General features: G+C 52.0%; 1 protein-coding gene across 1 annotated transcript; it reads left to right on the top strand.

Annotated features, from left to right (window-relative positions):
- The first annotated feature begins 3,009 nt into the window (after positions 1-3,009).
- CISD2 (CDGSH iron sulfur domain 2) lies at positions 3,010-13,176 on the top strand. The gene is made up of 3 exons (XM_061571425.1): positions 3,010-3,323; positions 10,607-10,821; positions 12,728-13,176. The coding sequence occupies exons 1-3, from the start codon at positions 3,227-3,229 to the stop codon at positions 12,815-12,817; spliced, it is 402 nt and encodes a 133-aa protein (XP_061427409.1). The 5' UTR covers positions 3,010-3,226; the 3' UTR covers positions 12,818-13,176.
- Positions 13,177-13,605: the final 429 nt, after the last annotated feature.

The raw sequence follows: 13,605 nt of genomic DNA, 5'->3' as shown, positions 1-13,605 counted from the left end.
GCACGGCACACGAGAGGGTGGGTGGCCAGCACCACGCCCGACCACCTTTGTCTCCCCAGTGACGATGTTAACACTGCACCAGTTACTCATTTGAGGCTGAGTCGACCTATGGGAGGGAGGCCAAAGACCGGTTCAGATAATCGTCACTGGTGTTGGCCCTGAGCGGGAATCGAACTCGGGTCGCCAAGTTCATAGCGCAGCACGCTAACCCCTACACCACCGCTCCCCGTAGTGAAACACACGCAGTGACACACGCACAGTGACACAGACACAGTGACACAGACACAGTGACACAGACACAGTGACACAGACACAGTGACACAGACACGTGCACATACACACAGTGACACACACACAATTACACACACGCAGTGACACACACGCAGTGACAGACGCACAGTGACACACAGAGTGACACACGCAGTGACACACGCACAGTGACACAGACACAGTGACACACACGCGTGCACACACACAGTGACACACGCAGTGACACACACACAGTGACACACACAGTGACACACGCGCAGTGACACAGACACAGTGACACACACGCGTGCACACACACAGTGACACACGCAGTGACACACACACAGTGACACACACAGTGACGCACGCGCAGTGACACAGACACAGTGACACACACGCGTGCACACACACAGTGACACACGCAGTGACACACACGCGCAGACACACACACACACCTGTAGTCCTTGACGCTGTGCCGTGCCTCTCCTCTTTTGCAGGGTTCAATGTCCTGCTGAACATCATGGTGAGTGTTCTCTTGGAGATCCATTCTCTTCGCGTTACACAGCGGGAACATCGCCACCGACACCGCGCTGACGACGAAAGGCGGCGGCTGAAAGTGCGCGCTCCGTGCCAGAGGCGGATTCAGCAAGTCCCGGTGTCGGTGTGTCGAGCGCAGTTCGCGTTGTGGCGACGAGGAGACATCCCGAGGCATGGACAGAAGTTCCTCTACTGCTTCGGCGGCGTCATCACGCTCCAGTCGATCCTGGGGGACATCGCGGCGATGTCGAACTGCCTCTGAAGAGACGCGGCTGGCGTCCACTCCGTCGTGGGGAGAGAGATCGGCTCGTTTATCCTGGCGGATGTGTGGCCCAAGCCGGCCTTTATTTCTCGCTGAATAGTTGCTATGACACGCAGTGTGTTTGCGTAACCAATATTCAGATTCATAATAGAGGTCGGCGTTTGGGTTAGGCCACGCAATGATGTGGCCAAATTTTTGTCGTTCGTGTAGCCCCCCACCACCCAACACGGCAAAACAAATTAAATTGTCCCGTGGTTAGATCATTACGTGGCCGAACCAAAACATCTCTCGTGAGTCTGAATGTTTTCCTGATCGTTGGTAGAGTAATAGCCACAGCCCCTGCGAGTCATACTGGATGCAGTGTGCTGGCTCAAGTGAAGCCCATGGGAATAACTGTGCCCTTGTCAGAACGCAACACGATTGACAGTGCATCGTGTGTGTGTGTAGCATCTCAAGATGCTGACACGTGCAGGCCTGGCTCCAGCAGAGCTGTTGTGTGGGACCATCCCAGCACCTGCCTAGTGCTGCTCTGCAGACATAGTTCATAGAGAGAGGCTGTCGGTCATAGGCAAAGGATAATAGAAAGGTCTCGAGTCTGGACTTGAACAGAGGCAGAGAGCCAACAGCATTTGGTGGCTGGGACAAGGGAGTTCCAGACGACCGGGGCAGCGGCAGAGAATGAGCATCACAGGTCCACACGCTCAGAGGATTGTACGCACATGGACTTGTTTTTGTGTTGTAGGTCACACACTGACCTGGGTCCTCATCGTAAAGCGATGGGTAATATCGGGCTGCACGTGTGTGCGTGTGTGCTTTGTCTTTGGCGTTTCAGCTTTTATTGTGAAGGGCAACAGTAAAGACGTTTCTGACATCCGCTAGGGCTAAATGGAACGTGCAAACCTCGCACGAGCTCACGGCTCTGAGATGGGTGCAGCACTCAATGCGAGCGATGGTTTTGTGATATCTCAACCGATCGGACGACAAGGCAGAGAGTTTGTTTATTCACTGGCAGCCCGGCGCAATGGAGACTCGTGCTGATGGTGGTGTGGGGTGCCCGTGGTTTAAGGCAGGCACGGAATGCCTGCTCCTGTATTGTATGGCCGGGTATTAAATTCTTGGTGTTTTCCACATCGACAAGCGAATGAATCTCAGTTGATCGACGCGTACTACGGATTATAACGCGCACTTCCCCCCCCCTCCTCCCCCTGTAATGAAAGCAACATGTTGGGTGTGCGTCTTATAATCAGGAAGATTATTTGTACTCGGATGTCTTACCCAAACACGTGAACACGGCAACTACTCCACTCAGCGTCACCCCCAGCACACCTCCCACCTGGGAAGGACCGCGCAGGCTGCGTCATGGACACCGTGCAGGAGAAATTTCGCCCGTGCGCAGCGAACGTCAGTCAGCAGCGACGGCAAACACAAAATAGCCACGCCACGAACCGCGTGTATCACTCAACACTCGAGGCCTCGACCTGCCATCTGTGTATTGTGACCAGTTTTCAGTTTCATGTATTAGGTATAACCCAGTGAGCCATGCGGCTCTTGACTCGGGTGCAACCGCAACAAAACTAAAAACATGAACAAGAAACATCTTAAAGTGACTACACGCAACAGAAAAATCAGCAAAGTGATCTGTGGAGGGAGGGAGGGGGGGAGTGGGGGAATCAGTCATCCCAGTGGCGGTCATCTCAGTCAGCCAACCCACCCCTAGACCCTCCTCCCGTCAGCGAACCGTCGGACACTCCACGTGGTAGCCTCAAAGTGCACCTGGCCTGGCACAGGCGCCGCGGTGACGTCACCGTCTCTTCGTGGCGGTGATTGGTCTTGGTGAGAGGGGTGTGTGCCTGTGTGGGGGGGGGGGGATGAGTTGGTTTCGCCCGAGTGGGGTGGGGATTTAGACGGAGAGGTGACGCTGCTCACCCCCTGGCGCCCGACCACGTGGTGGAGTCCACCACCCGAGCGGCTCTCTAAGTGCTCCGTCTTGTCCACCAGCCACCGCCGAGTGGGGCATCAAAAGCCGCCGTCACCGCCGCGTCACTCCTGCTGCCAACCACGTTCCGGGGCCCCCTCCACCACCACCACCTCTTCCACGGCGCCTTCTCGCCTCCGCCTCGTCCACCAACCTCCTCCTCCTGCTACCCCCGGCCCCGCTCACCCCGCCCGACCGCAGCCATGGACAGCATCGCCCGCCTCGTCAAGACGCAGCTGCCCGCCTACCTCAAGAGCCTCCCCGTGCCCTCCAGCCTCGCGGGATACGCGCGGCTCACCGGTGAGGCGGGCGCCGTGGCAGGGGGGGCCTCTTGGGCCCTCTTGGGACCTATTGGGCCCTCTTGGGGCCTCTTGGGGCCTCTTGGGGCCTCTTGGGGCCTCTTGGGGCCTCTTGGGGCCTCTTGGGGCCTCTTGGGACCTCTTGGGGCCTCTTGGGGCCTCTTGGGGCCTCTTGGGGCCTCTTGGGGCCTCTTGGGGCCTCTTGGGGCCTCTTGGGACCTCTTGGGGCCTCTTGGGGCCTCTTGGGGCCTCTTGGGGCCTCTTGGGACCTCTTGGGGCCTCTTGGGCCCTCTTGGGGCCTTTTGGGGCCTCTTGGGGCCTCTTGGGGCCTCCTCCTCCCCTGCTGAGCGTGGCGCTCACGGTGGCGAGAGGGCCGCGTGTTCCCCCCTTCGTCGTGGATGGTCACTGGGCCTTGTTCTGTCCACTGCTGGATGAAGGCCGCCGGCTGACTCGCGGGCCTGCGCAGTGGGGCTCGTCTGTGGCAGCGAGTTGGAGGCTCCATCGTGTCCCGCTGAGAGCGAGTTCGGCTTCATTTGAGGCGGGGGGGTTTGTTTTCCGTGTGCGTCTTCCTACCGCCGATTGTGCGTTGTGATGCGGCGACGGAGAATGGGTTCGAGCGAGGTTGTGGTCCACCCCGAGTAGGCTTAGAGGAGGACGAGGAGGACGAGGGGGACATCCCGCCCGCTCCTCTTCGGCTGCGGGACGTCGCTTGGCGTTGCCGGCTCAGAGCTGCAGTTGAAACCAGATCAAGTCGGGTTCGCCACCGACTTGTGACGGTCTCGCCGTGTTTGTGCAGTCACCCGTGAGCTGGCTCAAACCATCAACTTGTAGCCGCTCTGCCGTTACCTATTGCCAATTATGGACTCGGACTATTGTCCCATCGTCTCATCGAGTCCCTGGCACACAGTGATATGCTACACAGTGGCAGTGGGGGTCGCAAAATGCCGATGTATTACGCCGTGAACCCGGTTTGATCACTGCTGTGTCCCTTCACGTGGTGGTGGTGGTGTCCTGTGATGGTGGTGGTGTCTTGTGGTGGTGGTGGTGTCCGGTGGTGGTGGTGGTGTCCGGTGGTGGTGGTGGTGTCCGGTGGTGGTGGTGGTGTCCTGTGGTGGTGGTGGTGTCCTGTGGTGGTGTCCTGTGGTGGTGGTGGTGTCCTGTGGTGGTGTCCTGTGGTGGTGGTGTCCTGTGGTGGTGTCCTGTGGTGGTGGTGGTGGTGGTGTCCTGTGGTGGTGGTGGTGGTGGTGTCCTGTGGTGGTGGTGGTGGTGGTGTCCTGTGGTGGTGGTGGTGGTGGTGTCCTGTGGTGGTGGTGGTGGTGTCCTGTGGTGGTGGTGGTGGTGTCCTGTGGTGGTGTCCTGTGGTGGTGTCCTGTGATGGTGGTGGTGGTGTCCTGTGGTGGTGGTGGTGTCCTGTGGTGGTGGTGGTGTCCTGTGGTGGTGGTGGTGTCCTGGTGGTGGTGTCCTGTGGTGGTGGTGGTGGTGGTGTCCTGTGGTGGTGGTGGTGTCCTGTGGTGGTGGTGGTGGTGTCCTGTGGTGGTGGTGGTGGTGTCCTGTGGTGGTGGTGGTGTCCTGTGGTGGTGGTGGTGGTGGTGGTGGTGTCCTGTCCTGGTGGTGGTGTCCTGTGGTGGTGTCCTGTGGTGGTGGTGGTGGTGTCCTGTGGTGGTGGTGTCCTGTGGTGGTGTCCGGTGGTGGTGGTGGTGGTGTCCTGTGGTGGTGGTGGTGTCCTGTGGTGGTGGTGGTGTCCTGTGGTGGTGGTGGTGTCCGGTGGTGGTGATGGTGTCCGGTGGTGGTGGTGGTGTCCGGTGGTGGTGGTGGTGTCCGGTGGTGGTGGTGGTGTCCGGTGGTGGTGGTGGTGTCCGGTGGTGGTGGTGGTGTCCTGTGGTGGTGGTGGTGTCCTGTGGTGGTGTCCTGTGGTGGTGGTGGTGTCCTGTGGTGGTGGTGGTGGTGTCCTGTGGTGGTGGTGTCCTGTGGTGGTGGTGGTGGTGTCCTGTGGTGGTGGTGGTGTCCTGTGGTGGTGGTGGTGTCCTGTGGTGATGGTGGTGGTGTCCTGTGGTGATGGTGGTGGTGTCCTGTGGTGGTGGTGGTGGTGTCCTGTGGTGGTGGTGGTGTCCTGTGGTGGTGGTGGTGGTGTCCTGTGGTGGTGGTGGTGTCCTGTGGTGGTGGTGGTGGTGTCCTGCGGTGGTGGTGGTGTCCTGCGGTGGTGGTGGTGTCCTGCGGTGGTGGTGGTGTCCTGTGGTGGTGGTGGTGGTGTCCTGTGGTGGTGGTGGTGGTGTCCTGTGGTGGTGGTGGTGGTGGTGTCCTGTGTTGGTGGTGGTGGCACTCCCAGCGGTCTCCGCAACGAGCCCCGAGCCCCGAGCTGCTGCACGTGGTCACCTCCTCAGGCGGTGGCTTCGTTTGCCGGCACAATGTGCTGCTCGGGGGAGTTAATTCGGCTGTTTAGTGCAACCGGCCAACTTAATTATTCTGCGAAAAAGAAGCCACGTTTATCAAATGCAATCGCAATGTTTGGCTCTGTTGTTTGCAGGCTACCTCACCATGTCTGTCAATCCACGCGGTTTACCCCGTAGTCTTGTGTACAGAGAAATTGAGCAAAATTAGTTTCTATCTATTTGTTGTGTTTCTTCCTTGTGATGGGACTTTGTAGGGTGAACTTTGAGATGTATCAGGGTACGGGGTGACCAGTAAGGTAATAATCTAGGACACTGATAAACACTGGCAGAGCCAGTGGGGGGGGGGGGGGGGGAGGTGGCATGTGCCCCCTCATTGATCCGATCGAAATCCCTAATTTCGATCAGATCATTGGGGTTTATTAGTAATACATCGGCATTTTGCGACCCCCACTGCCACTGTGTAACATATTATTAGGTTTCAGGGACTCTATGAGATGATAGGACAAGAGTCTGAGTCCATAATTGGTAATAAGTAACGGCAAAGCAGCTATAAGCGACTCACAGAATTGTGCGCAATTGCGTATACAGCACACGACTTCCCTGAAGACATTCACCTTCAGCGAGCGCGATGCCGATCACACAACGCGGTTCGAATTCGATCCTCGATCGATGGCTGCACCATCACCGCACACGCATCGAATAAGAAGCAAGGGACAACTCCTTACTTACTAACAAGTCCTTACTCACTAACAACTCCTCTATAATTTCTCATTGCTGGAGGGGTTTTGCCCCCCCTACCTGAAAATCCTGGCTCCGCCATTGCTGATAAACGTGTTAACAGATATGCCTAACACATAAAAAAAAACTATTTTAGCGTTACAATCAGACACACGTCATGAAATAATGGAGTTGATGCCGCTGTTTATGTGAACACGCACGCGATGAACATCGCGTTGATGTGTGTGGAGCGTTGTCACGATAGCACGGCCGCCTCCTGCCACTTGAAACGCCTTTGTCGAAGAGGGGACATCACTTGATCGAGGTCGCGTTACGCAACTTGCCACGTCCTCGTGTTGCACTCAACACCTCGAGTGATGAAGGCGCGTTCGCTTGCACTGTCGGTTAAATACTAACCTCATAACGGTGAAGTGGTGATGTGACTCGCCATGTTCTAAACCAATGGCACCAGATTCCGATAAAATAGTAAAATACGGAAACATAATGGATGGAGCCTTTTGTGAATTCCGCTGCTGAATGTAGACCTCCTCTCTTCGTATCGGTCACCGGGATTGTGTGACCATACTTCACCATGCTGGTCAATGTGGGTTGAGGAAGTTGGGGGGAGGGGGTGTCCAGGTCCCGATTCTTAAATCACTCGCCACTGATGGTAGCCGTGGCATTTAACTGCGATTAACTCTTTTCCTTGGACATTTGAATCCCCTTACCTCGCGTTGTGCTGTGAAGAAGGGCCATTGCTAGAAACGTCACCTTATGTTGCTAGTTTCTTAGCGAGGCAGTGATGTTGACCAATTTGTCGAGTGTTTTAAGTTTAGGGAAATATTGATATTATATCTAACAGGCCGCAAGCCCCGATTGAACGTAACACTTCTCTCGTCTCGATATTTCATGTTCTGTGTTCATTGGTTTATTCCTTCGCAGATACCTCTACTGGAGCAATGCCTGTGTCACTGAAATTGGCTTCTAGTTCAGCATTATTAAAGAAGCCAGGTCTTGACTCCAGTGTTATGTTAAACTACAGGCCGATTTCACACCTCTCGGTTTCTGTCAAAAATCTTAGTAATGTGTGGAAGCTCAGCAGTTACAGGATCATCTTACAAATCACAACCTCTATGAGCCATTTCAATCTGCGTTTTGGCCACTGCACAGTGCTGAGGCAGCACTTGTTAAGGTGGTCAATGATATTTTCATGAGCGCTGATTCGGGCTTCCGATCCTGGTGCTGTTGGATCTTCGTGCAGCGTTCGATACAGTTGAGCATCATCTTCTGCTCAAGCGCCTAGAGACGCGGGTTCGCATCGGTGGCGCAGCTTTTTCCTGGCGTAGCTCCTATCTGACTGATCGGAAACAGTTTGTTACGTTGGTGAGCCATGTGAAACTTGCCCAGTTGTCACTGGTGTCCCCCACGGGTCGGTTTCAGGGCCTTTGTTAGTTTCCACCTATGTGTTGCCACTTGGGAGCATTTTTTGTCATGATCTGAGTTATACATTTTATGCTGTCAACACCCAAATATATCTGCAGACTATAAGCCTGGCACTGATGACGCAGTTTCAGTCCTGTCTCGGTGTCTTGATGAGGTCAGGGTGTGAATGCATCAAAATTTCGTGAAACTTAAATCAGACAAAGTTGAGGTCCTGTTGCTGGGTTCACCTAACTTGATGATTGATGATCTTACTATCCTGTCATCTAGGGTCCGGAACCTTCGTCATTTTTGATCCTGCCTTGACTTTGAGTGTAATGCAAGGAAATGGATTTAAGATCTCCTGCAAAATATTTCACACATTCGATCAATTCTCTCCATGCCGGATGCTGATAGACTTGTACAATTTCATCAACACGTGATTATTGTAATGCCCTGTTGAGTGGTGCACACGGAATGTTTTAAATCGGTTGCAGCTTGTCCAATACTCTGCTGCCCGGGTTTTGTGTGAAGTGAGGGAATGAGCACATCGCACATATTCTTCAATCCCTGCATTGGCTTCCAGTAAAATACGGGATCGAATTAAAAGTTATTGTATTGGCCTTCAATGCCATGAAAGGGTTAGTAGCTCCATTTGTATCTCGACGATCTGCTGAAACCGCATTCCTCTGTCTGGAAACTTTGATCCACCAAAATCTGGCACCGGGAGAGTGTACCCAGGACAAATCTGCGTTCAGTGACGGAGTTTTCAGTAGCCAGGGGCCTTGTTTGTGGAATGTCTTGTCCCAGACCGTTAGGGATGCTCCGTTCACTTGAGGTTTTCAAGGCTAGTCTGAAAATATTTATTTCTCCTGCATATCCGTCTGTGTAGGGTTGTTTTTACTCTTAGTTTTAATCTTAAGGGTTTTTACTGGGATTGCGTTGTATAGCTCTGTGAGGCCTTGTGTGAATGGCGCTATATAAAACTGAGTTTTGCTTACGAAGTATTTTCCTTCGTACGTCAGAGTTTAGTCAAATACAATTACATTCGATGTCTTGTACGAATAAACACATCCCCTTAATCTATAAAATAATGAATTAAACATTGCCTTAGTTATTTGGATAGATACAGTGTTAAGCTCATTGAACAATACCGCGTGCTACTAATTATTTGTATACACCTGTCCACAGGACACCTTGAAGGGTCGTTGTCTTTGTTTGATATTTAAAGGCATGCAGTGCAAGTTCAGTGAAATTCTCCTGAGGGCATTTTATGCAACTGCCACTCTGGGCCTGGCATGAGGAAGGGATGCGGTGTCGCGTCATCACGGACCCTGCAGTGCTGCTCACCGCCTACATTAGACTGCTCAGCGGGTGCTGCTATGGGGGTAGCTATGTCCAGTTGCCAAACATGCCTCCTAGTGATGCGTTTTTTCCTTTGGCTGGTCGTGGTGTTCTCTAACCCGGCCACTGGGCTGTCCTACAGAATTAGAATATGTATTTATACCGGAGGAGGAGTCCGATGAGCTATGAAGCTCTGTTGTCCAATCATGGTCAACGCAGCAACTCCATTATTGTTCATCATCGTCATCTCCCTGGAGTATCATCGTCAATATCGTCATGGCATCGTCTCTCACGGGCACTGTAGGCTCTATCAGCATTATCAGCAGCATCATCATTCTTGTCAATGCATCATCGGATTCATCAGCAGCAGTTTCAGCATACCATCGCCATTAGCAATAGCATTATCATCTTTAAAGTGGTTTGTCCATCGAGTCCAGGGAGCTACTGTACTTATCTCTTGTTTACAACCCTGGCCCAAAGGTACATATTTCACATTACTCTGGAAGGGCCGATTGGATAATTCAGGCACACATTATTGGCTTCCCACAGAGTGGAACGGGACTCTTTTTGTTTATCCAGGGGGGATTAAGGATCGAGTCATTCATTACGAGTGAGTGTATGTGTGTGCCACACTCCTTTCTATCCCACTTGTAAAATACTCCTTAAAAAGGAATTGACCAGACCTCCCAATGCTGGACTATTCTCAAGTCTTTAGTGTGAGCCGTGAGCCGTTATTGGGTAAACAAATTCCTTCAAGATTCATTCATTATTTTTCTTCTTTATTTTAGTATAAGACCACATCACCCAGAATGCAACCGATTTTGTCAGATCTGAGACGCTAAGCAGAGTTGAGCTGGGATAGAACTTGGACATGTGACCACAGTGCATAAACACGTTGCCACAGGGCTTGCTGGAATATGTGGTGATGAGCAAATGTCAGTGCACAAAAATCAGTTATTGTACTCTACTTCTATGCTTACACACCTTATGCTCCCTGTCCTCGCCAATCTGCACTGACCAGCGTGGTGAAGCGTGGGCAAATAGACTTCACAGCCTGCGCAGTAGTGGGGAGGCCCTCATTCAGCAGTGGATGGACAAACAGGCTATACGTGTACACGTGTATTTGCAGTACGTGTTATGCGTGTATGCTGTGCATCTGTGTTGTGCGGAGTGGTGGCGGAGTGGTTAGTGCATTAACCCGTGACCTGATTTCTGACCACGGCTGACATCGGTGGCAAGTGATAATTTGAACCGATTCTGGGCCTTCCCTAGGACAACTCGGTGGTGTGTGCACACCAGCGTGGGAGTAGACCGTGCTACCAGCAATAGGCGCTCACTATAACAGCAGCACTTGCTCCAACAGTCTGTGTGGGCTGCGTGAGGGATCTTTATCTTTGTCTTTGTTCCCTGGCAGTGGGCGAGTGGGTGCGGCTGCTTCCGTTCCTCAGCATCCTGGCCCTGCTTGGCTACCTCGCCATACGACCCCTGCTGCCGCGGAAGGTGAAGGTGAAGGACAGCGTCATCAATCTCAAAATCCAGAAGGAGACGTCCAAGGTGGTCAACGAGATCAACATCGAGGACTTTGTCGACGCCAAGAAGGCATACTGCCGCTGCTGGCGCTCCAAAACGGTTTGTGCCGAGCGCCGTCGTCCGTAAGCGGAGTCGGATTTACGTCTTGTTGAAGCAGCCGATGACTCGTGGCCCAGCGGGGTGGTGGGTACATGGCCCACTTCGAATTCGGTAGGCCACCCTGGTTATTACTGCAAGTGCATGTGAACTGTTGATAATGCGCCATCCGCTTCGCAGCGCACGTTAAAGATCCCGCGACTTCATTCGTCAAGGGTAGGCCATAGTGTGCAGGCCTCGTGGTCCTTTTGCGGGGGTGTTTTGGCTGCTGTTGGTTCTCCCGCAAGAAAGGCAGCCCACAATGCACTGGGCTAAATAGTGAAGGAAGAGTGTAAATGGGCAGCTACACGCGTTCAATTGTCGATGCTGCATTGCAGTAGATGTTTGCAAAATCGCCTACTCTCGGCGTTTGTGAAATGTGTGAATGTCTCACATGTTTGTCCTTGTAGGGAAAGCCTGCTTTGCAGTTGATATCAAAGCAGGACTAAAGATCCCATTCTTTCAGGATTGAGTGCTGTTGAATAATTATTTTAAGAAAGAAAGTAAGATGACAGTGCCTTTTAAAAAAAGGAGATCGTTTTCAATAATTGCGAATCGCCTGTTCATGACATGGAACGAACATGAAAAACTATGCAGAGAAGCATGGCGAGAGTTGCATGCTGGGAATTACAATTGGGTTGGAAGAGGAAGACGTAGATCGGAGAACAAACACAAATTATAGGTATCATGTGGGCTTGCGATAATTAATTACGTGGGCTCAGGCAAGGCGCATGGGAACAGACGCGCGAGACTGATGGCAGCCCAAGGGTTGGCCATGACCAAGAGGAGGTTGGCCAAGGAGACGCGTCGATGAGGTCGGCTCACGCGCCGCAGCGAGTTGATTTGTGGCATCGCATGACCCTGAGGAATGGCAATGACATGGGGGAGGAGGCCTCTTTATCCACCAGTGGATAGAACATTGCTGTTTATTATGGTGACTATTTTTTTTGTCAGTTGGTGCATTTGATCATTTACTTGCTACAGCTTTTGACAGTGCCACGGCTGAAATAAACTTTATGGTGACGTGTGACAAAAACCCGTGAGTGGTATAATAAATGGAAAGCTGGTTAAAGTTAGTCATTGATTTAGCTGTCCATTAAAAAAAACTTTGATTACCTATCAATGGGACATTTCAGCATAGTTGAATTGGCTGCAGTCTTATATGCTTAATGTGTGTATATGACTGTGCGTGTGCATCTGTGTGTACTGCGGGGAGCAGTGGTGCAGTGGTTCATGTAATGTGCTAAGATCCTTGACCTAAGTTAAATTCCTAGCCATGGATAACATATCCTGGGCCTCTGCGAGGTGGCCTGGTGTGCTGCCGGCTACGCTGCCACCCTGGTGTGTGCGCTGTGTTGGCCCAAGTAGGTGCTCGTGGAACAACATTTGGCTCTACGCTTCGTCACCTTCCCCCAGTTTGATCTCTGTCGCACTATCGGCCTCATTTCACGAGACGAATATTCCATTTTAATTGCTTGCAGAGCAGAACGGTCCGCAGAAACGGAGATCCCTTCAAGTGACTTCTGGTCCACACAGTAGAGAGCAGCACCTCCCCACCTGTTCTGCACGTGAGAGTAATGGTTGTTGAAGCACAGTAAAACCAATGCTTTAATTTCCTGGGATTTGCAGAAATGAAGTGCAGAACGAAATTTTTAATAATGCATGTTTTCTGCATTCGTTACTGATGGCTGAGAACATCAACTCGCTGCGCTTGAGAAACCGGTTTAATCACCGATAACTGCTTGGATTCAAACCCTGGTTCTCTGCGGTGCAGTTTAGCGCTCTGACCTCCGAGCCACCCAGCCACCTTTCCACTCTTGATAAATGTGTATCTTTGTGTCTGTGCGTGTGCGTCTGTGCGCGTGTGCAGTTTCCCGCGTGTGACGGCTCTCACAACCGACACAACGAGGAGACGGGCGACAATGTGGGGCCGCTAATCATCAAGCGCAAGGACGTGTAAATGAGCTCATCTGATCGCTGTTGTTGATGTGGGGACAGGCCATACGGTATTGAAGCATTGTCCATAATGCCGAGGTCCTGTATAATCCACTTCATTTGAATTAATGTGGAACGCTGTGTGCCAGTGTGCTAGACCCCCCCGGCGTTTAAATCCATATTTATATAGAACCAATTATCCTGATTCATGACCTTTGCCTATGTAAAATTAGGATACAGACACTGCTTTCAAGCACTTATGTGTTCAGCCCTGTGTGTGTGTGTTGACCTCACTGTTAATGATTAAATGCCCTGAAGAATGAGGTGCTGTTGAGTGGTATTGTAAAACCCACAACCATGGTATTAAAGCACGTGTTTCGTCTGGTGATTGTTTTATGGAATTGTCTGCATTCGTACAAAGATGTGAGATCTGACTGTCTGACCAGTGTAAAATATCTGGGTTACATCAGATTGTCTCTTGAATGATTCTGGGCAGCAGCAGATTGACTACAGCGGTGACCACTATCCAGAGGGACGACCTCAGGCTTTCTTCCATGTCATTCCTTGTCCATCGGTCAATATTTGACTGAACGTTGCATTGTTTATATGTAGACTGAGATGATTGGTAATCATGCAATCTGGATGGTGACCTACCATTTTAAGACCTGTGGCCATTCTTAATGTCTAGTTTTTTCTGTTTTTGTTGTGAAAATGCCAAAGTTGCTATCACCAACAAAGAGTGCAACGCTCAAAAGTGATGGTGTTTGTCAAATGTGAATGTGGTCCATAAAACTGTTCATTGCCACTGAGACG

The sequence above is a fragment of the Lethenteron reissneri genome, chromosome 47 (assembly GCF_015708825.2).
Source record: "Lethenteron reissneri isolate LAM-NWPU_2019-01 chromosome 47, ASM1570882v1, whole genome shotgun sequence".
Taxonomy (NCBI): domain Eukaryota; kingdom Metazoa; phylum Chordata; class Hyperoartia; order Petromyzontiformes; family Petromyzontidae; genus Lethenteron; species Lethenteron reissneri.
The sequence above is the reverse complement of the archived record's forward strand: the minus strand, read 5'-3'. Positions and strand labels throughout refer to the sequence as shown.